This window comes from Lepidochelys kempii, chromosome 13, assembly GCF_965140285.1.
Source record: "Lepidochelys kempii isolate rLepKem1 chromosome 13, rLepKem1.hap1, whole genome shotgun sequence".
Lineage (NCBI taxonomy): Eukaryota > Metazoa > Chordata > Testudines > Cheloniidae > Lepidochelys > Lepidochelys kempii.
Window position 1 is genome coordinate 31,993,919 of NC_136392.1, and position 24,886 is coordinate 32,018,804.

The 24,886-nt window shown below is 44.6% G+C and overlaps 1 protein-coding gene across 3 annotated transcripts in view; it reads right to left on the bottom strand.

Annotated features, from left to right (window-relative positions):
* The window catches only part of UQCC1 (ubiquinol-cytochrome c reductase complex assembly factor 1), a 96,186-nt gene extending 75,561 nt beyond the window's left edge, over nt 1-20,625 (bottom strand). Inside the window, exons 1-4 of one of the 3 annotated variants that reach the window (XM_073310050.2) lie at nt 20,533-20,625; nt 11,801-11,905; nt 7,521-7,625; nt 72-179 (exon numbers count right to left, since the gene is read on the bottom strand). In XM_073310050.2, coding sequence (XP_073166151.1) covers nt 72-179; nt 7,521-7,625; nt 11,801-11,890 — 303 coding nt within the window. In that variant the 5' untranslated portion in view covers nt 11,891-11,905; nt 20,533-20,625. The other 2 variants (XM_073310048.2, XM_073310051.2) reach the window with 2 other exon arrangements.
* Between the last annotated feature and the right edge of the window lie 4,261 nt (nt 20,626-24,886).

A 24,886-nucleotide genomic window follows, 5' to 3' on the forward strand; every position in this document is an offset into this window, starting at 1 on the left:
CTAGTTTTCAAAACAGATGTAAAGTAACCAACTACAGGAAAATATTAAGACTACCAAAATAATTGCTTTACCCATTTGTTATATTTCAGTGGTCCTGTGAATCCCATTGCTTCTATTATCTTTGTGAAGGCACTCACTTTCTCTTCAGATGGCTGCAGGGAATCTTTTGCAGCAAGAAACTGTAAGGTAAAACAAGATAAAATCTAATAAAACACAGAACCACATGTCCTTATCCCAGCAATTCAATCTGATCATTTTCGACAAATAAAAAATAAATCTGAAATTTTAACTTCCATTGTAAGTTATCTTTATAACTAATGCATTGCACAAAACTGACATACCAGCACTCCTGAGAACACACTACACGTATACACAGATTACTCACTGATTCATTTTATTTCGAGTGATAAGAATCTGTATACACACCTCCAGCCTAGTTTATGGGGGCCTAACCAATAAATTAAAGTAGAACTGTACCAACATTAAAGATTGCCCAGATATAGACATGCTAAATCACATTAGAACAACTGAAAGACAATTACTCAAAAGTTAGAAAATGACAGAATATTCTTGCAATGTGAATTTCGTTGCCTTATGTATACATATTTATATATTTTAAGGCAGAAAAGACCTTTAATGGTCTTCTAGTCTGACCTCCTCTATTGCACAGATAATAGAATTTTACCTAATAATTCCTGCATCAAGCTTATAAATTGTGATTGAGCTCCAGTGTATTTTTAGGAGGACACCCAATCTTCATTTAAATACATCAACTGATGGAGAATCCATCATATAACTTGGTAAGATGTTCCAGTGATTAATTTATCTGATAAAAATGTGTACCTTTTTAATGTTTGTTTTAGGTCACCATTTCTAACAGGTATAGTGCAGAAATCTGCCTACATATTCTGTACCCTTCTATACCAGTATTCCAGTCATGTGTATTATCCTACCAAGTCTCTATGATGCCAACTATGTCACAGCTGTGATTATTCACTAGTACTTATAGTTCTTCCTGTTTATTCCTATACTCCTTAATGCTCTGGGCTGCTATGCTGACAACCTTGACTATGCAGAGGCTGCCTGGGCTCAGCTATACGTCAGCACTCAAAGTCAGATGATGTGGCAGCAACAGCAGCTCCTCCAGGAGCAGCAGGTCTTCTACAGCAGTGGAACCAGGAAGCAGACAAAGAAAAAGAGCAACCGACAGGAAAAGGCCAGTTCCTGGGGCAGGTTTACAACATGCAGCGCTATCTCTGGGTTCAGGAAACCAGCATGGATTGGTGGGAAAGACCTGGGATGACCAGCAGTGGCGAGAACTACTAACTGTGGTATGGAACCTATCATTTAAATCAGCTTCTGTACCAGATGACTGGAGGGTAGTTAAGGGGATGCCAATATTTAAAAAAGGCTCCAAAGGCAATCCCAGCAATTACAGGCCAGTAAGCCTAACTTCAATATCAGGAAAATTGGTTGAAACTATACAAAAGAACGTAATTATCAGACACATAGATGAACACAATTTGCTGGGGACGAGTCAACAAGGCTTTTGTAAAGGGAAATCATGCCTCACCAATCTATTAGAACTCTTTGATGGGGGCCAATAAACATGAGCACAATGGTGATCCAGTGGATATAGTGTACTTAGACTTTCAGAAAGCCTTTGACAAGGTCCCTTACCAAAGGCTCTAAAGCAAAGTAAGCATTCATGGAACAATAGGGAAGGTCCTCTCATGGATCAGTAACTGGTTAAAAGACAGGAAGAAAAGAGTAGGAATAAATGGTCCATTTCAGAATGGAGAGAGGTAAATAGTGGTGTCCCCAAGGGGTCTGTACGGGGACCAGTACTGTTCAACATATTCACAAATGATCTGGAGGGAGGGGTAAACAGTAAGGTGCCAACATTTGCAGATTATACAAAATTACTCAAGATGGCTAAGTCCAAAGCAGACTGCAAAGCGTTACAAAGGGCTCTCACAAATCTGGGTGTATGGGCAACAAATTCACAGATTAAATTCAATGTTGATAAATGATAAACAAAGTAATGCACAATGGAAAATATAATCCCAACTATATATACAAAATGATGGGGTCTAAATTAGCTGTTACCATGCAAGAAAGAGATCTTGGAGTCATAGTGGATAGTTCTCTGAAAACATCCACTTGAATGTGCAGTGGCAGTCTAAAAAGCTAACAATGTTGGGAATCACTAGGACAGGGATAGATAAGACCGAAAATAATATTATGCTGCTATATAAATCCATGGTACACCCACATCTTGAATACTGTGTGCAGAAGTGGTCACCCCATCTCAAAAAAAGATCTATTGGAATTGGAAAAGGAACCAAAATTAATATGGGTATGGTATAGCTTCCATACAAGGGATTAAAAAACTGGGATTTTTCAGCTTGGAAAAGAGATGATTAATGGGAGGATATGATAGAGGGCTATAAAATTTTGACAGGTGTGGAGAAAGTGAATAAGGAAATGTTATTTATTCTTTCACATAACATACGAACTAGGGGTTACCCAATGAAATTAATAGGCAGCAAAAGGAAGTATTTCTTTATTCAACACACAGTGAACCTCTGGAACTCATTGCCAGGGGATGTTGTGAAGGCCAAAACTATAACAGCGTTCAACAAAGAATTAGATACTTTCACAGAGGATATGTCCATCAATGGCTTTTAGCCAACGTATGCAGGGCTGCAACCCCATGCTCTGAGTGTTCCTAGCAGCTGTTTGCTAGAAGCTGGGAGTGGACAAAAGGGGATGGATCACTTGATGTTTGCCTGTTCTGTTCATTCCCCCTGAAGCACCTGGCCGTAACCACTGTCAGAAGAGAGGATACTGGGATAGATGGACCATTGGTCTGACCCAGTTTGGCTGTTCTTATGAGAGACTTTCATGGGAAAGGCAACCTTTCTAGAGATCTGTGTTGACCTCAGCTCTACAGCAGCAGCATACAAACATGCGGTGCCCCATAACCATGGACAAGCGAGTCACAACTGTCATCTAGAAGCTGGCCACCCCAGAATGCTATTGGTCCATAGCGAAACAACTCTCTGTGGGGAGATCAATCACTGGGGCCACTGTCATGCAGGTATGAAACGCAATGCCAAAGAAAAAGTACTGTTGCAACAAGTTATAAAGTTTGGTGATGCTCACAAAGTTACTGATGGTTTTGTATGCATGGGATTCCCTAACTGTATTGGGGCAACTGATGGGACCGTGTGCCTATTATTTGCCCACTCCATCAGGGCTCAGAATTCTTATACAGAAAAGGGTATTTCTCCACTGTGCTCCAAAGGCTTGTGGGTTTACAACCACTGTGGCAGGCTTACAGACATAAATGCAGGGTGGTCTGGAAGGCTCCAACATATTAGGCTCTTTCAGAACTCAACTCTATTTACCATAATGGGGAAAGGACAGTGAATGGTGTGGACATTGCTCCATTTATTTTGGGAGCCTGGGCTTACGCTCTGCTTCCCTGGTTCATGAAGCCATTCATAGGCTGCTTGGACAGACAGGACTGTTCGACTACCGCCTCAGTAGCAGCAGAGTGACAGTGGAACGTGCACTGGGCCGTCTAAAAGGGAGATGGCACTGCCTGGGAACAGGTTGGAAGCAGTCAAAAAAATATCCCAAAGATTATAGCGGCATGTTATATTTTGCACAATATTTGTGAGAGTAAGAGAGGAAAAATCAATGGCAATGGGTGGGAGGCTGAGGCGTAAACACTTGCTCAACAGTTTGAGCAGCCAGCAAAGCATCCAATACGAAGTGCAAACAGCAAGGGCAATGTTGTCAGGGATACCCATTGCTCTCATTTTGATTCTCAGGCCTGAAATAGTGCAGGTGAGTTTTTTGTGCAGCTCAGTGTTGTTTACGGGTGGCGGACATCCAACGTTGTGGCAATCCCTATTGCACTGTGTGTCTTTGCCTGTATGTGTTTGTGAAACCTTATGAATTAGTGCAAATGTAATTATTTTCTGTGTAAAATGAACTGTTGACTCCTTATGAATGTAATGTTAAAGGCTTTTATGATTAAACAACCTATTATGTCACAAACAGAAACCTTCCACTGAAATGAAAAAATGACTATTAATTATAAAAATCAAACAATCCATTGTCTAACTACTAGGAACTACATTAAACCAGCAATGAAACTAAACAGCGCAGTGCAATGCACAATGCATGGAGTGAGCTTAAAGTCAAAAGCAAGCATACATTTTGGCCCTGCCTCTTCTGGTTCGTGGGCCTTCTGGCATAGAGCCCTGAGGCTCGTAGTTACTAGGGACAGTAGGGGCTCAAAAGAGCTGGGGTCCTAGATGCCACTGTTCTTGGTTCACTGAGCTGGGCCCTGGGAGGGGAATAGACTCTGGGAGCAGTGCTGCAAGGGTATAGCAGGGAGGAGCTGTGTTTGTTCCTAGTAGCCTGTGTTGTCCATGGGCTGCGTAACTGGTGTTGGTTTGCAGTACCACATTGCCTGCTTCCCTAATAACAACAACAGGACATTGGCTTCAAGAGTTGCTAGAGAACAGAAACAGCTAACAGGAGAATTTTGCGAGGGAGTTCTCCAGGTGAAGGAGAAGTGACTATGTGGCCCTTGCTGTTGTCTGTCTGTTTGCTGCTTGACTGACCTATACATTGTGGTCTGTTTGGGGGGCTGTGCGCTGAGCCTAGCAGCCTGCCAGGCAAAGCTGAGAGCTTCTTAACAAAGCTTTCATCCCTAATCCCTTTAGCACCCACTCAACGTAAACCAGGAGGCACAGCTACCCAGGAGACACTCAAGGAGAACAGGCCTTTAAAAACCAGCTCCAAAGCAGCCAGAGGAGCAAGCAACCAGGAACAGCGAACGGGAGTTTTGTGAGGGAGTTTAGAGAAGGAACATGAGAGCCAAATACACCTGATTAACATTCTCTACACTTAGGCCAGTAAATACCCCTCTCTCCCAAAACCATGAAAAGCTGCAGGAGTAAAAAGAATGCAGGCAGAAGTCCTGCAGCAGGGTGGGGGCTTTCCAGTTTATTGCACTGAATGCAGTATGTATAACGCATGCCTTGTGCGTGGGTGGCATACACGTGCATTTGTTGCAAGCAGCTCATGACCCTCAGAGACCAAGTATGGGCTCTGGAGACCAGAGCGGCTGAACTGGAGGAGCTGAGACAAAGAGGTACACAGATGAGAATTTCCGGGACACAGTAGAGTGGTCCCACCCCCAGTCTGCAGCCTACGTGCTGTTGAGAAAGATGTGTGTCTCAGGGAAGGAGAGCATCAAAGAGAAGCAATCTCACAATTGGAACCCTCCTTCGAGATTATGTCATGGTGTGCTCTCGCCCTGAGAATCTCTCTCCGGGGAAGGGAATTCCAGTTATTAGAAAGAAACAGATAATAATGGGGGATTCATTCATTAGAAATATAGATAATGGGCTTTATGATGACTGGGAAAACCTCATTGTGAATTGCCTGCCAGGTGCAAAGGTTGCGGACCTCTCGAGCCATCTAGACAGGCCTGTGTGCAGTGCTGGGGAGAAGTGACTCATTGCTCTGTCCATGTCACCTGCCTCTTCATATTCCTCAATTGCTACCAAAGCTTCTTGTCCTTACCTTTTCATGATTAGTCACCTACCTGTAAGATCTATTATCTTATACTGTTGTGCCCCAGATTTGTTTGGGACGCGATGCCTGTCTTGATGGCTACTCCATTTCTCCCACATATACCTCCATGTTTTCTTTCATACTGCCTTTCCCTTATACCGGGGAAAGACACTGTAAAAATCTGTAAAGCCACTACCTTGTTCTCTTTCAAATCCCTCTCTAGAATTTAGCTCTGTCATAATGCCTACAAACCATTGCCATCTGATCTAGCCTAGGCCAGTAGCAAGCTGGGATTGTTGTCAGGCTTTGTATATGAATGTTATTGTTCCTTCATTCTCCAACCCACTCCCCTTCTTATATCTTGTGCACCTGTTGTATTTTGTCATTTTCTTAGCTCGCAAGCTCTGTGGAACAAGGACCACCACAGTTATTATTTGTATTATGGTAATGCCTAGAGGCTATCACCAAAGACAAGGACCCATTGTGCTAGGCACTGAACAAAAACATAACAGAGATGGATTCTGCCCCAATGAGATTACAGTCCAAGTATAAGACAAGAGGCCACAATAGACGCGGGGAGAAAAGAAAACAAAACAATACTGGTCAGCAGGATACACTGTGTTCACAGCACACCATCATTAGTTACCACTATTAATATTTAGTCTGACAGTATTAAGCATTTGGTGAATAGCAAAATTTGCTATACCTCCCATCATTCCCTCTCCCCCCCCCACACACCAGAGAGGGGAAGCATTCTCATCCCCTTTAAAAGTGGGGGCAACACTTCCGTTTCTTTTCTCCAGATGGAGACAAGGAAAAATCTGCCCCCTATTATTGCTTCTCTTCCCATCTCAGCCCCAACCCTCACAGGCCTTTTGTTGGACCTTTCCCAGCAGCTCCCTGTCACCCAGTTGGGGAGAGAGAAGGGAACATGACACTTTTAGTGCTCTGCCTTCTGAAGGGATACCTTGCAGCTCTCAAATCACTGGTCTTGGTCTATGATAATATCTACTCTATAACATTTAATGTTCCGATTGAGTAAGTTCATCTCCTGGACTGTTTAAAAAAATCATCACTTAGAAACATATAAACATAGGGCTAGAAAGGACCTTAAGAAGTCATTAAGTCCAGCCCTCTGCTCTGAGGCAGGACCAAGTAAACCTAGACTGTCCCCGATAGGTGTTTGTCCAAACTATTCTTCAAAACCTCCAAAAATGGAGATTCCACAATCTTCTTTGAAAGCCTATTCTAGATCTTAACTATCCTTATAGTTAGAAAGTTTTTCCTAATATCTAACCTAAATTTACCTTGCTGCCAATTTAGCCCATTATTTCTTGTTCTACCTTCAGCAGACATGGAGAACAATTGATCATTGTCCTCTTTATAACAACCCTTAACATATTTGAAGACTTATCAGGTCCCTCCTAAGTCTTCTTTTCTCAAGACTAAACATGCCCAGTTTTTTTAATCTTTCCTCATAGGGCAGGTTTTCTAAACCTTTTATCATTTTTGTTGCTCTCCTCTGGACTCTCTTCAATTTGTCTACATCTTTCCTAAAGTGTGGCACCCAAAACTGGACACACTACTCCAGCGGAGGCCTCACCAGTGCTGAGTAGAGCAGGACAATTACCTGCCACGTCTTACATCGTACTCAGAGTAGTTATCAGTCTTTCAACCAGTTATGCACCCACCTTATAGTAATTTCATCTCCAGCACATTTTCCTAGTTTGCTTATGAGAATGTCATGTGGGACTGTGTTAAATGCGTTACTAAAATCAAGATGTAGCACATCTACTGCTTCTCCTTGTCCACTAGGCCAGTAACGCTATCAAAGTTACCCTGTCACAAGTTAAAGGTGTCTGAACAGTGATTGCAACAACAAAGCGTCTGATAATAAACAAATATCAAACTATTCTAACCTGATCAGTGCTGTGAAGCATTCTCCTTTGCTGTGTTATTGCACCACTGGTTTGTATCAATCCACCACATACTTCATTCAACTGGGGTCGGCCAGTCTCATGCCTCTGGTTAAAGTGACAAAAGAGAAGTGAGAACAGTGTTGAGGAATAAGCACTAAAACTGTGTTACATTCAAACATTCACTAATTTACAGTCATAGAAGTTACAGATGAAAAAGGCCTATTAGGTCACCAAACCCATCTCTCTGGGCCCAATACAGGTTTGTTCCCTACTGTACATTTGCTAATATTTTGAATATCCTATGGAATGGGCTGGCAGTTTCATGCATCTTAATATCACAAAATTTGTTCTGAAATTTAATCTAGATTTCTCTCACATTTTTGTTCCATTAATCCTAGTTATACCTCCTTGTACAACAGTAAATAATTCCTCTCTCTCCTTGATGTTAACATCCTTTCAAAGACATTTTATATGGGTTGGTAATTTGATACTATAGTTATCTGAGTCCTATACAAATGATACACCAGGTTAGATAATCAGGTCACCCCCACTCTTGAACAATTACTGCTTAGCCAAGCTATTTAGCTCTTATGATTAATACAATTAGTAATCAAATATGGGCTGTGGCGTCTTCATGGCCTGCATGACAGATTTATATCTCCACCATCTTATCTAGCTGAAGTGGTTCAGCCAGATATCAAGCGTCTAAGGGTATGTCTACACTATGAAATTAGGTTGATCTTATCGAAGTCGATTTTTAGAAATCGATTTTATACAGTCGATTGCATATGTCCACACTAAGCACATTAAGTCGGCAGACTGCGTCCTCACTACTGTGGCTAGCGTCGACTTTTGGAGCGTTGCACTGTGGGTAGCTATCCCACAGTTCCCGCAGTCTCCACTGCCCGTTGGAATTCTGAGTTGAGCTCCAAATGCCTGATGGGGCAAAAACATTGTCGTGGGTGGTTTTGGGTACGTCTTCAGTCGCCCCTCCCTCCACGAAAGCAACGGTAGACAATCGTTTCGTGCCTTTTTTCCGTGCATCTGCCATACTGCTGTCAGCAGACAGTGCAGTAGGACTGTTAACCGTTGTAGTCATCCACTGCTTCCGCTGCAGCTCTGCTCTCCTGGTGCCATGAATCCACCTCGCAGGTCCTCTCGTCGCTCTGTATAAATATCTATTCTCGTGGCATCCGTCGTCATCCACCGCTTCCGCTGCAACTCTGCTCTCCTGCAGACGCCATACCACGACAAGCATGGAGCCCGCTCAGCTCACCACTGCTGTTGTGAGCATTGCAAACACCTTGCACATTATCCTGCAGCACGTGCAGAACCTGCAAAAGCAGGCAAGGAGCTTACGACAGTGCGATCACGATAGTGATGAGAACATGGACAGACTTCTCTCAAAGCACGGGCCCTGGCAATTTGGACATCATGGTGGTAATGGGGCAGGTTCATGCGCTGGAACGCCGATTCTGGGCCCGGGAAACAAGCACAGACTGGTGGGACCTCATAGTGTTGTGGGTCTGGGATGATTCCCAGTGGCTGCAAAACTTTCGCATGTGTAAGGGCACTTTCATTGAACTTTGTGACTTGCTTTCCCCTGACCTGAAGGGCAAGAATACCAAGATGAGAGCAGCCCTCATAGTTGAGAAGTGAGTGGTGATAGCCCTCTGGAAGGTAGCAACGCCAGACAGCTACTGGTCAGTCGGGAATCAATTTGGAGTGGGGGCTGCTGTGATCCAAGTAGCCAATGCAATCACTGAGCTGCTGCTATCAAGGGTAGTGACTCTGGGAAATGTGAGAGTCATAGTGGATGGCTTTGCTGCAATGGGATTCCCTAACTGTGGTGGGGCGATAGACGGAACACATATCCCTATCTTGGGATCGGACCACCTTGGCAGCCAGTATGTAAACCGCAAGGGGTACTTTTCAATGGTGCTGCAAGTACTGGTGGATCACAAGGGACGTTTCACCAATATCAACGTGGGATGGCTGGGAAAGGTGCATGATGCTCGCATCTTCAGGAACTCTGGTCTGTTTGCACAGCTGCAGGAAGGAACTTACTTCCCAGACCAGAAAATTACCACTGGGGATGTTGAAATGCTTATAGTTATCCTTGGGGACCCAGCCTACCCCTTAATGCCATGGCTCATGAAGCCGTACACAGGCACCCTGGACAGTAGTAAGGAGCAGTTCAACTATAGGCTGAGCAAGTGCAGAATGGTGATAGAATGTGGACATTTAGAAGCTCACTGGCACAGTTTACTGACAAGGCTAGACCTCCGCGAAACCAATATTCCCATTGTTATTGCTGTTTGCTCCATAATATCTGTGAGAGTAAGGGGGAAACGCTTATGGCGGGGTGGGAGGTTGAGGCAAATCGCCTGGCGGCCAATTACGCACAGCCAGACACCAGGGCGATTAGAAGAGCACAGCTGGACGCCCTGCGCATCAGAGAAGCTTTGAAAACCAGTTTCATGACTGGCCAGGCTACAGTGTGACAGTTCTGTTTGTTTCTCCTTGATGAAAACCCACCCCCTTGGTTGACTCTACTTCCCTGTAAGCCAACCGACCTCCCCCTTCGATCACCACTTTCAGAGGCAATAAAGTCGTTATTGTTTCAGAATCATGCATTCTTTATTAATACATCACACAAATAGGAGGAAAAACTCGCAAGGTAGCCCGGGAGGGGTGGTGGATGAGGGGAGGCGGGAAGGACAAGTCCACACTACAGTTCAAAACTTATTGAATGCCAGTCTTCTGTTGCTTGGGCAAACCTCTGGGGTAGAGTGGCTGGGTGCCCGTAGACTCCCACCCCACGTTCTTGGGCATCTGGGTGAGGAGGATATGGAACTTGGGGAGGAGGGCAGGCGGTTATACACGGGCTGCAATGGTGGTCTGTGCTCCTGCTGCCTTTTCTGCAGCTCCACCAGATGCCTGAGCATGTCAGTGTGCTCCCCCATTAGACTCAGCATTGCATCCCGCCTCCTTTCATCTCACTCCTGCCTCCCCTCATTGCGCTCATTTAACGCCTTCCTGGACTCTGCCATTGTTTGCCTCCACGCATTCTGCTGAGCTCTTTCAGTGCGGGAGGACTGCATGAGCTCTGAGAACATTTCATCGCGAGTGTGTTTTTTTCACCTTCTAATCTGCGCTAGCCTCTGAGACGGAGATGATAGGGGGAGCGTAGAAACATTTTCAGCTGCGGGAGGAAAAAAGGGAGAGTAATATTTAAAAAGATATATTTTAGAGAACAAAGGTATGGGGCTCTGACCCGGAGCGACCGTTTGCATCCTTTGTTTTTTGGTAGGCTTGCCTCAGCTCCTTAACTTTCACGCGGCACTGCTGTGTGTCCCTGTTGCAGCCTCTATCCATCATGCCCTTGGAGATTTTGCCAAATATACTGGCATTTCGTCTTTTGGAACGGAGATCTGCCTACACAGATTCTTCTCCCCATACAGCAATCAGATCCAGTATCTCCCTTTCGGTCCATGCTGGAGCTCTTTTGCAATTCTGGGACTCCATGGTCACCTGTGCTGATGAGTTCTGCATAGTCACCTGTGCTGATCAGCTCGCCATGCTGGCCAAACAGGAAATGAAATTCAGAAGTTCCCAGGGCTTTTCCTGTCTACCTGGCCAGTGCATCTGAGTTGAGAGTGCTGTCCAGAGCAGTCACAATGGAGCACTCTGGGATAGCTCCCGGAGGCCACTACCATCAAATTGCGTCCACACTAACCTAAATTCGACCCGGTGATGTCGATTTCAGCACTAATCCCCTCGTCGGGGAGGAGTACAGAAATCGATTTTAAGAGCCCTTTAAGCCGACAAAACAGGCTTGGTCGTGTGGATGGGTGCAGGGTTAAATCGACCTAACGCTGCTAAATTCGACATAAACTCACAGTATAGACCAGGGCTAAGAGACATGGGCTTAAACAGAAGTAATGACTGTGTGTTGGGGGAAAGTCAGAAGAACTGTCTGAGATTATTTCAGCTCTCTTAATTATAGAATCACAGAAGATTATGGTTGAAAGAGACCTCAGGAGATCATCTAGTCCAACCCCCTCCTCAAAGCAGGACCAACCCCACCTAAATCATCCCAGCCAGGGCTTTCGTTTCGGTTTTACAAGATCCCTTTTTCTAGATGCCCAGGTAGCAGCACTGGCAAGGATTGTTCCCGCCACCCTCATATGCTAGAAGACTGTGACCTTTTATTTCATATGTGAGGACCTACGCAAATCCCCAATTCTTACACACTTTAGGATAACAAAATATCCTACCTGAAGAGTGCCATAGAGCATTCTATCCCACTGTGCTTGGGGCAAGGTTGACTGTATTAATCCACTGCATACTGTAATCCATTGAGGCATTCCAGTCTGGCACTTCTAGAACAGAGAGATCAGCATGCACACAGTAACCAGCAGTGAAGGGGATTCACATATTCTACTGGAAACCAGCAAAAAGAGAAGACTGCTGGAATTTCCAGCTACATTATAACTATTAGTTGTAGGCATCCAAGAAAATCAAAACAATGCAAAGGCAGCTATTCCTATCAACTTGATGGTCATCCATAACAAATTCACAAAGGAATACCCTATGCTGTTTTTAACACACACTTTGACCTAAGAACCCCGTAATGCCAACTGGTAAGAGGGTTACAGAAATATACTGATTCTGGTATGTACATTCTGATTCGCCAACAAGTGTCATGTGAGATCTCAAATGAAAGCTAGTATCAAACTGGTCATTAATATCGTTCATAAAATATTAGGGTTGGAAGGGACCTCAGGAGGTCATCTAGTCCAACCCCCTGCTCAAAGCAGGACCAACCACAACTAAATCATCCCAGCCAGGGCTTTGTCAAGCCTGACCTTAAAAACCTCTAAGGAAGGAGATTTCACCACCTCCCTAGGTAACGCATTCCAGTGTTTCACAACCCTCCTAGTGAAAAAGTTTTTCCTAATATCCAACCTAAACCTCCCCCACTGCAACTTGAGACCATTACTCCTTGTCCTGTCCTCTTCTACCACTGAGAACAGTCTAGATCCATCCTCTTTGGAATCCCCTTTCAGGTAGTTGAAAGCAGCTATCAAATCCCCCCTCATTCTTCTCTTCTGCAGACTAAACAATCCCAGTTCCCTCAGCCTCCCTTCATAAGTCATGTGTTCCAGTACCCTAATCATTTTTGTTGACCTCCGCTGGACACTTTCCAATTTTTCCACATCCTTCTTGTAGCATAGGGCCCAAAACTGGACACAGTACTCCAGATGAGGCCTCACCAATGTCAACTAGAGGGGAACAATCACATCCCTCGATCTGCTGGCAATGCCCCTACTTATACGTTGTTTAATGTATGTGCAGATACTATGGAAGGAGTTTTGTATATACACTTAAAATGGTTTTTAAAGTCTGTATCAAGGTGCTGGTCACTAGCAGAGATGAAAAACAGGTTTTTCTCCAGACAGGAGGTAAGAAATGTCCCTCCCTCTCTCTCTGAGGATGTAAATTAAACATTGTAAACTAACACACTGGATGCCTATTTACACACAAAGTCAAATGTTAACAAAGAAATGTGAAGTCAACAGGGAAGCAGCAAACAGGAAAAACAAGCCATGGGTTGTTATCCTGTCTCTGAGTACAGACAATGAACTTCGGGGGTATATATCAGAGGCAAAGCACTGAGGAAGTAAATGGGCAATGGATACATATTCATGAAAATGGGATGTCAGCCAACCTTGCCTGATAACTCTAAAGATGATTTTGGGTGAGAAACTTCTTTACACAAGAGGTTAACTTGTTAATTAAATTTAGTCTCTATAAAGCAGGGGTTCTCAAACTGGGTATTGGGACCCCTCAGTGGGTCGCAAGGGTATTACATGGGGGGTCACGAGCTGTCAGTCTCCACCCCAGGCCCCGCTTTGCCTCCAGCATTTATAATGGTGTTAATTATATGAAAACAGTGTTTTTAATTTATAAGGGGGGGAATCACACTCAGAGGCTTCCTATGTGAAGGGGATCACTAGTAAAGTTTGAGAATTACTGCTATAAAGCATGTTATGATTTTGTTTTATACATAACTACGTTTCCAGTATCCTTACTCACTATCTTTTGAATCTCTAGTCTGATATACATTTATAGTGAAAACAATAAGTTTATCAGTGGTGCTGTGATGTTAAGCAATCTTCTGGTCTGCAGAGCAAAGCTGCATCTGACAAGTTGGTCTGTATATTGTTCCTTTGGGGACAGCAGACCTGGTATTTCTGTGAGTGTTCAGTGAATAAGGGACTAGACACTACACGGGAATGCTTCAAAGGGACTCAGGGACTTTGTGCACTTGCTTTTAACCTGCAAAGCAAAAAGAAAAGGAGTACTTGTGGCACCTTAGAGACGAACAAATTTATTTGAGCATAAGCTTTTGGGAGCTACAGCTCACCTCATCGGATACAAAGTCACTGTTTTTTCTTATGCTTTTATCTGATAGATTAAAGAGCCCTTTGGAACAGAATATTTTTAACCTGTGAAGGTACTTATACAGTAATCAGGTCACCTCTTCAACTTCTTTTTGATAAGCTAAACAGATTGATACAGTCCCCCATTCTATACCTATGGCCTACAATCCTCCTCCCTAGATGTATAACTTTGTATTTGGCTGCATTAAAATATTTTGTTTGAGTAGGCACAGTTTATCAAGAGACCCAGGCCAGTCTGTGACATTTCCATGTGCTCATCATTATTTACCACTCCACCAATCTTTCTGATCCACAAATTCTATCAGAAGTCATTTTATATTTACTTCCAGATCACTGATGAAAGTGCTGAATAGTACTGGACCTCATATCAATCCCTGCAGAACCAATAAAAGCATGCCCATTCGATGATGATTTCCCATTAGCACCTACTTCTTGAGATCTATCAGTCAGTTCCTAATCCGTTTAAAGATACTGTATAGGTTAATTTTTTTAATCAGAACGTTGTACTGTATAAGTCTAACACCTTACAAAAGTATAAGTATATTACAACTACCCAGTTACCTGTATCATCAAACTTGTAATCTCAAAGAATGAGATCAGGTTTGTTTAATAAGATTTATTTGCCACAAAACCATGTTGACTGGCATTAATTATATTCCCATACTTTACTCTTTATTGATTGTATTCTGCATGAGCTTTTCCATTATTTTGCCTGGGGCTGAAGTCAAGCTAACTGGCTTATAGTTATCTGGATCATCCCACTCACCCTTTTTGAATATTGGCATAAAATAAGCACTTTTACAGACTTATAGAATTTCACAGAATATCAGGGTTGCAAGCGACCCCAGTCCAGTGCTTCTCAAGCTATCTGATGTGGGGGACCGGCAATTTTTTTTTTCCAATGTGCGCGCAGACCGGCAGCCGATGGCTCGCAGACCGGCACTGGTCCGTGGACCATCACTTTGAGTAGCACTGATCTATTCCAACCCCCTGCTCAAAGCAGGACCAATCCCCAACTAAATCATCCCAGCCAGGGCTTTGTCAAGCCTGACCTTTAAAACTTCTAAGGAAGGAGATTCTACCACCTTCCTAGGTAACGCATTCCAGTGCTTCACCACCCTCCTAGTGAAAAAGTTTTTCCTAAAATTCAACCTAAACCTCCCCCACAGCAACTTGAGATCATTACTCCTTGTTCTGTCATCTGCTACCACCGACAACAGTCTAGATCCATCCACTTTGGAGTCTCCTTTCAGGTAGTTGAAAGCAGCTCTCATTCTTCTCTTCTGCAGACTAAATAATCCCAGTTCCCTCCACCTCTCCTCATCAACCATGTGCTCCTGCCCCCTAATCATTTTTGTTGCTCTCCGCTGGACTCTTCCAATTTTTCCACATCCTTCTTGTAGTGTGGGGCCCTAAACTGGACACGGTACTCCAGATGAGGCCTCACCAATGTTGAATAGAGGAAAATGATCATGTCCCTCGATCTGCTGGCAATGCTCCTACTTATACAGCCCAAAATGCCGTTAGCCTTCTTGGCAACAAGGGCACACTGTTGACTCATACCAGCTTCTCGTCCACTGTAACCCCTTGGTCCTTTTCTGCAGAGCTGCTGCCTAGCCATTCGGTCCCTAGTCTGTAGCAGTGCATGAGATTCTTCCATCCTAAGTGCAGGACTCTGCACTTGTCCTTGTTGAACCTCATCAGATTTCTTTTGGCCCAATCCTCTAATTTGTCTAGGTCCCTCTGTATCTTTTTACCACTCCTCTCAGTTTAGTGTCATCTACAAACTTGCTGAGGGTGCAATCCATGCCATCCTCCAGATCATTAATGAATATATAGAACAAAACCGGCCCCAGGACCAGCCCTTGGGGCACTCCGCTTGATACCAGCTGCCAACTAGACATGGAGTCATTGACCACTACCCGTTGAGCCCGACGACCTTATAGTCCATTCATCCAGCCCATACCTCTTTAACTTGCTGGCAAGAATACGGGGGAAGACCGTATCAAAAGCTTTACTAAAGTCAAGGAATAGCACGCCCACTGCTTTCCCCTCATCCACAGAGCCAGTTAGCTCATCATTAAAGCCAATTAGATTAGTCAGGCATGACTTGCCCTTGGTGAATCCATGCTAGTCATTCCTGATCACTTTCCTCTTCTCTAAGTGCTTCAGAATTGATTCCTTGAAGACCTGCTCCATGATTTTTCCAGGGACTGAGGTGAGGCTGACTGGCCTGTAATTCTCCGGAGCCTCCTCCTTCCCCTTTTTAAAGATGGGTACTACATTACCCTTTTTCCAGTCATCTGGGATCTCCCCTGATTGCCATGAGTTTTCAATTTCCCAAGCATTCCAAGATTTCTTAAAAAGTAACATCACTTAGCCAGAGATGTCCTCAGCCAACTCTGTTAGGACTCTTGGGACTACTGATTTTTAAATGTTTATCATTAGGACATGTAGTACTAGTACAAGGAACAGTCAGCATGGATTGGTCAAGAAGAAATCTTGTCAAACCAACCTGATAGCTTTCTCTGACAAGGTAATAAGCCTTGTGGATGGCAGGGGAAAGCACTAGATGTGGTGTATCTTGACTTTAGTAAAGCTTTTGAAATGGTCTCACATGACCTTCCCATAAACAAACTAGGGAAATGCAACCTAGATGGAGCTACTATAAGGTGGGTGCAAAACTGGTTGGAAAACCATTCAATCATCAGTGGTTCAGTCATGCTGGAAGGGCATAAGAAGCGGGGTCCCGCAGGGATCAGTTCTGGGTCCGGTTCTGTTCAATATCTTCATAAATGATTTAGATAATGGCATAGACAGTACACTTATAAAGTTTGCGCACAATACCAAGGTGGGAGGGGTTGCAAGTGCTTTGAAGGATAGGATTAAAATTCAAAATGGTCTGGACAAACTGGAGAAATGGTCTGAAGTAAATAGGATAAAATTTGATAAGGACTGATGCAAAGTACTCCACTCAGGAAGGAACAATCAGTTGCACACATACAAAATGGGAAATGACTGCCTGGGAAGGAGTACTGCGAAAAGGTATCTGGGGGTCATAGTGGACCACAAGTTAAATATGAGTCAACAATGTAACACTGTTTCCAAAAAAAAAAAAAAAAGCGAACATCATTCTGGGATGTATAAGCGGGAGTGTTGTAAGCAAGACACGAGAAGTAATTCTTCCGCTCTACTCCGCGCTGATTAGGCCTCAACTGGAAATACTCAACTGGAGTATTGTGTCCAGTTCTGGGTGCCACATTTCAGGAAAGATGTGGACAAATTGGAGAAAGTCCAGAGAAGAGCAACAAAAATGATTAAAGGTCTCGAAAACATGACCTATGAGGGCAGATTGAAAAAATTGGGTTTGTTTAGTCTGGAAAAGAGAGGACTGAGAGGGGACATCATAACAGTTTTCAAGTACATAAAAGGTTGTTACAAGGAGGAGGGAGAAGAATTGCTCTTAACCTCCGAGGATAGGACAAGAAGCAATGGGGTTAAGTTGCAGCAAGAGAGGTTTAGGTTGAACATTAAAAAAACTTCTTAACTGTCAGGGTGGTTAAGCACTGGAATAAATTGCCTAAGGAGGTTGTGGAATCTCCATCATTGGAGATTTTTAAGAGCAGGTTAGACAAACACCTGTCAGGGATTGTCTAGATAATGCTTAGTCCTGCCATGAATGCAGGGGACTGGACTAGATGACCTCTCGAGGTCCCTTCCAGTCCTATTATTCTATGTTGTCTAACGTCATCCTTAGTTACTAATGGACTGGAAAGTAGTTAATCATCCTCTTGTGATCAGAGTACATCAGCCTGCTTCTTACCAAATACAGAACAGAAATATCTGTTGGTCACTCTTGCCTTTTCTACATCAACATCAACTTTACCATCTCCAGCTAGTAATGGGTCTATACCAGTGCTTTTGAGTCTCTTTTGATCCTTTTCCATCTCTTTTGTTGCATCCGATGAAGTGAGCTGTAGCTCACGAAAGCTCATGCTCAAATAAATTGGTTAGTCTCTAAGGTGCCACAAGTACTCCTTTTCTTTTTGCAAAGACAGACTAACACGGCTGCTACTCTGAAACTTTTGATCCTAATATATTTTAAAAGGTAAAGTGATAACTTGATTATAGTCGATAAGTATCTACTTAGGGAACAAATATTTAATAATGGGCTCTTTAATCTAGCAAAGAAAGGTCAGACAGGATCAAACGGATCTAAATTTAAGCTAGACAAATTCAGATAGGAAATAAGCTGTAAATTTTTAACAAGGACAGTAATTAACCCTTGGAACAATTTACCACGGGTTGAGATGGATTCGCCATGAATGACAATCTTTAAATCGAGTTTGGATTTTTTTCTAAAAGATCTGCTCTCAGAATTATTTTAGGGAAGTTCTGTGTGTTATACAGATGGTCAGACTAGATGACCACAGTGATCCCTTCTAGCCTTGGAATCTATATTCATCTTTGCCTATCATGAGAATAAAATAGTTATTTTGTGATGGGGTGCAATACCTTTTGCATTAAAAAATTCCCATCTATACGTTTTTAGAAACCCTAATCATGATTTACTACTGGCTGCAGGAGAACGGCAGTATTTGTCTCCCAAACTGAAGTCCCTCATAAAACAATTTTTCTTTCCATCATGTCCCTGCTTGATTTGGTGGTCTGTAACAGACTCCTCACCAGCACTCCTTCCTGCACTTTGTTAGCACATGAATGCATATGGATCAAAGTTCCTGTGGTTCTGAGTTACCTATAACTGTAGAACAGATAATGATGTCTAATGTAGAGTGCCAAGGCTATTTCTTTCACCTGCTCTGACCTTCCTGGACAGGTTATAACAAGTGACTTAACTCTCCAACCATGCAAATTTCAGTACTGCCTATCAAATTTCTTCTAATCAATGAGAAATTTCCGATTTCCCATGTTTGTTACTCAGACTCCCAGCAAAGGTATATAAGCCATTGAAAAAAATTCTTCTTTCATGTTGAACCAATTTGTTTCTGACATTCCAAGTTCCAGTTTATACAATACTTTCCTCCTTACCACCTTCCCCTTGCATTGGTAGTTTAACAGCCTCCTGGCTGATCCAGCTATTCTCCAACTGAGAACATTAGCACTCCCTCCATCCCAGTGAGATGCAGGCTATCCCACTCATACAACTACCTCTCCCACTGGAACATGTCCCCAAAGCTCCAACATAACCAAAGCCTTAAGCTTCATACCAGACATACAACCAACATTTCACCTCCAGTATTTTCTGACTTCTACTACTTTTTGCGTGTACACCATTGTGCTAGATATGGTACAACTCTTAGTTGGTCCTGAGGCACTACCACAATAAATATGATTAATAATAAGAGCAGATTATTGGTTAGTCTCTAAGGTGCCACAAGTACTCCTTTTCTTTTTGCAAATAAGAGCAGAGACTCAGGCATGCACTTTCACCGCTACCACAAGCATGTGCAAGTTAAGATGTGCCTTCTCTATGTACCAAAGTGTTAGAAGAACAAATTTGTGTGTGTGATGCTAATTGGACAAGCTGCAACAATGACGGGCAAAATACTGAATGAATAAAAGTTTAACTTTCAGGAAGTTAGCTCAGCAGGTCACAGAGGACTACAAACAGTAATTCTTGAAGTAAGTGTCCTGACACACAGCTTCCAAGTGAAAAGCTCATGAAATAAAAATCAGAATTTTCTACAATTTTCTACAAAGAAGGATTCAAAACCTCTGATGTGGAACACGTTTGATGCTCCTGTTCTTGAATAAAGATCAAGGACAAAACACATGTAAAGTGCAAGCAGATCGGTGTTTTGGAGGGGTGGGGGAAAAGAGGAGTCTGAGTGGCTGTTGAAAAACCACCATATGGGACGAAGGAATCCAGAGTAAAGATTCCTAATTCAGAATCTTTGCGACAGACGAATCACTGCGCTACTGGAGAGCGTGGAAGCGCCGGGCTGGGGTACCCCAGACGCTGCCACCCTGGGCTCCCCGCCCAGCCGCACGCACCGCGCACATCGCCGCGCACAGCGGGACACCGCGCGGGGCCAGGGCTCCGGATCCACCTTCTGTGACGCTACAACACCGCTGGGAAGGTGCCAGACGCGCCCCGCCAAACCCGCCCCCAGCAAAACGGAGCCGGGGGCCACCACCCCCAGGCCCGGTCACCCCGCGCAGACCGCAGCCACCCGGTGCATCTGTCGGCGGCTCCTGAGCCAGACCGCCGGCGCTGCAGGGAGGCTCCGAACCCGGCCGGACACAGACGCCGGCGCCGTGGCTCGGGCTCCAGGTCTGACCCCTCCCTTCGCTTACCACGGCTCTCACCAACGCCGCCATGACACGCAGAAGCACTTCCGGAACATGGTAACTACTTCCGCTTCTCACAACAGGGCTGGGGGCTGAAATCACAACTGCGCGTGCGCAGACAGTTCCCTACTAGGTCCCCTTACTTCGCGCGCGCTTGGAGAGCAAGAACCGTTCCGCGCATGGTCACTATGCGTCACGTGTCGGGGCGGAAGCGGGTATCAGTGCCCTACCCTGCCTAGCGGCCCCCGTTCTGGCCTGCTACTGCGCACGAAGGGCGCTGCGCCACCGGCTCGCGCCGGCCCCGGTCTTAGCGCCTCCCTCGGGGGGAGGGCGCTGGCGCCGCTCTGGGAACAGCCTATCCCGCTCCCTGCGCCCGGCCCACAGAGTCGCTCTCTGAGCCGCGTGGGGGGGGCGGGGCTCCCTGGGAAAGCCCAGGAGTAAGGGGCAGCGTACACTCAATCATAGACTATCAGGGTCGGAAGGGACCTCAGGAGGTCATCTAGTCCGACCCCCTGCTCAAAGCAGGACCAACCCCAACTAAACCATCCCAGCCAGGGCTTCGTCAAAGCTCTAAGGAAGGAGATTCCACCACCTCCCTAGGTAACACATTCCCGTGTTTCACCACCCTCCTAGTGAAAAAGTTTTTCCTAATATCCGATCTAAACCTCCCCCACTGCAACTTGAGACCATTACTCCTTGTTCTGTCCTCTGCTAGCACTGAGAATAGTCTGGTTTCAGAGTAACAGCCGTGTTAGTCTGTATTCGCAAAAAGAACAGGAGTACTTGTGGCACCTTAGAGACTAACACATTTATTTGAGCATAAGCTACAGCTCACTTCATCGACGAAAGCTCATGCTCAAATAAATTGGTTAGTCTTTAAGGTGCCACAAGTCCTCCTTTTTGAGAATAGTCTAGAACCATCCTCTCTGGAACCACCTCTCAGGTAGTTGAAAGCAGCTATCAAATCCCCCCTCATTCTTCCCTTCCGCAGACTAAACAATCCCAGTTCCTTCAGCCTCTCCTCATAACTCATGTGTTCTAGACCCCTAATCATTTTTGTTGCCCTTCGCTGGACTCTCTCCAATTTATCCACATCCTTCTTGTAGTGTGGGGCCCAAAACTAGACACAGTACTCCAGATGAGGCCTCACCAATGTCGAATAGACACAGTACTCCAGATGAGGCCTCACCAACGTCGAATAGAGGGGAACGATCACGTCCCTCGATCTGCTGGCAATGCCCCTATGTATACATCCCAAAATGCCATTGTCCTTCTTGGCAACAAGGGCACACTGCTGACTCATATCCAGCTTCTCGTCCACTGTCACCCCTAGAAAGAAAAGGAATACTTGTGGCACCTTAAATAAATTTGTTAGTCTCTAAGGTGCCACAAGTACTCCTTTTCTTTTTGCGAATACAGACTAACATGGCTGCTACTCTGAAACCTGCAACCCCTAGGTCCTTTTCTGCAGAACTGCTGCCTAGCCATTCGGTCCCTAGTCTGTAGTGGTGTATGGGATTCTTCTGTTCTAAGTGCAGGACTCTGCACTTGTCCTTATTGAACCTCGTCAGATTTCTTTTGGCCCAATCCTCTAATTTGTCTAGGTCCCTCTGTATCCTATCCCTACCATCCAGTGTATCTACCACTCCTCTCAGATTCGTGTCATCTGCAAACTTGCTGAGGGTGCAATCCACGCCATCCTCCAGATCATTAATGAAGATATTGAACAAAACCGGCCCCAGGACCGACCCCTGGGGCACTCCACTTGATATCGGCTGCCAACTAGACATGGAGCCATTGATCACTACCCATTGAGCCTGATGATCTAGCCAGCTTTCTATCCACCGAACAGTCCATTCATCCAGCCCATACCTCTTTAACTTGCTGGCAAGAATACTGTGGGAGACCGTATCAAAAGCTTTGCTAAAGTCAAGGAATAACACGCCCACTGCTTTCCCCTCAACCACAGAGCCAGTTATCTGATCATTGAAGGCAAATTAGATTAGTCAGGCATGACTTGCCCTTGGTAAATCCATGCTGACTGTTCCTGATCACTTTCCTCTCCTCTAATTGCCTCAGAATTGATTACTTGAGGACCTGCTTCATGATTTGTCCTGAGATTGAGGTGAGGTTGATGGGCCTGTAGTTCCCCGGATCCTCCTCCTTCCCTTTTTTAAAGATGGGCACTACATTAGCCTTTTTCCAGTCGTCCGGAACCTCCCCCGATCGCCACAAGTTTTCAAAAATAATGGCCAATGGCTCTGCAACCACATCCGCCAACTCCTTTAGCTGTCTTGGATGCAGTGCATCTGGCCCCATTGACTTTTGCTTGTCCAGCTTTTCTAAATAGTCCCGAACCACTTCTTTCTCCACAGAGAGCTGGTCACCTCCACCCCATTCTGTGCTGCCCAGTGCAGCAGTCTGGGAGCTGACTTTGTTCGTGAAGACAGGCAAAAAAAGCATTGAGTACATTAGCTTTTTCCACATCCTCTGTCACTAGATTGCCTCCCTTATTCAGTAAGGGGCCCACAGTTTCCTTGACTTTCTTCTTGTTGCCAACATACCTGAAGAAACCCTTCTTGTTACTCTTAACATCTCTTGCTAGCTGCAACTCCCAAGTGTTATTTGGCCTTCCTGATTTCACTTCTGCATGCCTGAGCAATATTTTTATACTCCTCCCTGGTCATTTGTCCAATCTTCCACTTCTTGTAAGCTTCTTTTTTGTGTTTAAGATCAACAAGGATTTCACTGTTAAGCCAAGCTGGTCGCTGCCATATTTACTATTCTTTCTACACATCAGGCTGGTTTGTTCCTGTAACCTCAATAAGGATTCCTTAAAATACAGCCAGCTCTCCTGGACTCCTTTCCCCCTCATGTTATTCTCCCAGGCGATCTTGCCCATCAGTTCCCTGAGGGATTGAAAGTCTGCTTTTCTGAAGTCCAGGGTCCGTATTCCACTGCTCTCCTTTCTTCCTTGTGTCAGGATCCTGAACTCAACCATCTCATGGTCACTGCCTCCCAGGTTCCCATCCACTTTTGCTTCCCCTACTAATTCTTCCTGGTTTGTGAGCAGCAGGTCAAGAAGAGCTCTGCCCCAGTTGGTTCCTCCAGCACTTGCACCAGGAAATTGTCCCCTACACTTTCCAAAAACTTCTTGGATTGTCTGTGCACTGCTGTATTGTTCTCCCAGCAGATATCAGGGTGATTGCAGTCTCCTATGAGAACCGGGGCCTGCGATCTAGTAACTTCCATTAGTTGCCGGAAGAAAGCCTCATCCACCTCATCCCCCTGGTCTGGTGGTCTATAGCAGACTCCCACCACGAAATCACCCTTGTTGCTCACACTTCTAAACTTAATCCAGAGACTCTCAGGTTTTTCTGCAGTTTCATACTGGAGCTCTGAGCAGTCATACTGCAACTCCCTCACCTTTTCTGCCCTGCCTGTCCTTCCTGAACAGTTTATATCCATCCATGACAGTACTCCAGTCATGTGAGTTAACCCACCAAGTCTCTGTTATTCCAATCACATCATTCCTTGACTGTGCCAGGACTTCCAGTTCTCCGTGCTTGTTTTCCAGGCTTCTTGGAGCAAGTGGAAGAATTAGAGGTGGAGAGTGGTGACACACTTAAGTGTCGGTGACTGGGTTTAAGAAGGAGCATGAAGATAATCAGATTTTATTCATCTTTGAAAAATGTGGAAATATCCTGCAAGGTGTTGGGAGGGAGGGGTTAGAAATGAGTTACAGGTGGCAAGAGGCGAGGAATAGGTGTGAAATCAATGAGGGTGGAAAGTTGTGCTGCTTGACCTGGAAAATGGCAGAGCAGAAAGAGGAAAGAACAAATGTGTGATGGAGTAATTCTGTAACATTGCAGGATTTTTCCCAGAGACATTTAGCTACATGACAGCAAGAATGGAAGACGTGAATGTTAAATAAACCAGAGCTGGGGATTGGTGGAAAGTATCTTGTGGAGAAAGAGATGAGGAAATGAATTGATGATGGAGAAAATCATGTTGTAGACGACATAAATGAATCAAAGGAAGACAGTGAAGAAGGAGGTAGATAAGGGGCCTGAGGAGTTGGGCATGTTGATGGATTGCAGGGTGGATTTGATTTAAATCACTAGTCAGGAAGACTCGATTTAATCATGGATTTCTACATAAAAGTGCATTCTTGAAGGTTGTTACCAACCTGAAGATCCTGCATGTTCAGACATGTTCCTTTCATCATCTTCAACGCGGCTTCCTCCTGAGAAGGAACACTTCTCATGATATGGTTTCATTCGGGCAACCAGGCCTTGCATTTCTTTGTTGCACTGTTTGCATTTTGCATGCATGCCTGTCTTACCCACAGGTAGAGGAACTTCATTAAAATATTCCCAAACTGGGTCTCTTTTATGGCCTGCTGCCATTATAGGTTTTCCCTTCTAGTGAGAGAATGGTATGATAGATCTCAAATCAATGAAGGCTACACTCAGAAAGACCTCAAGACTTCTGGAATATGCTGCTCAAATAGTTTCACTTTTGTTTCTACTGCCTGTCCCTCCCTTCTCACATTTATCTCCAGACGTCTTCTCCTTGTCCAGA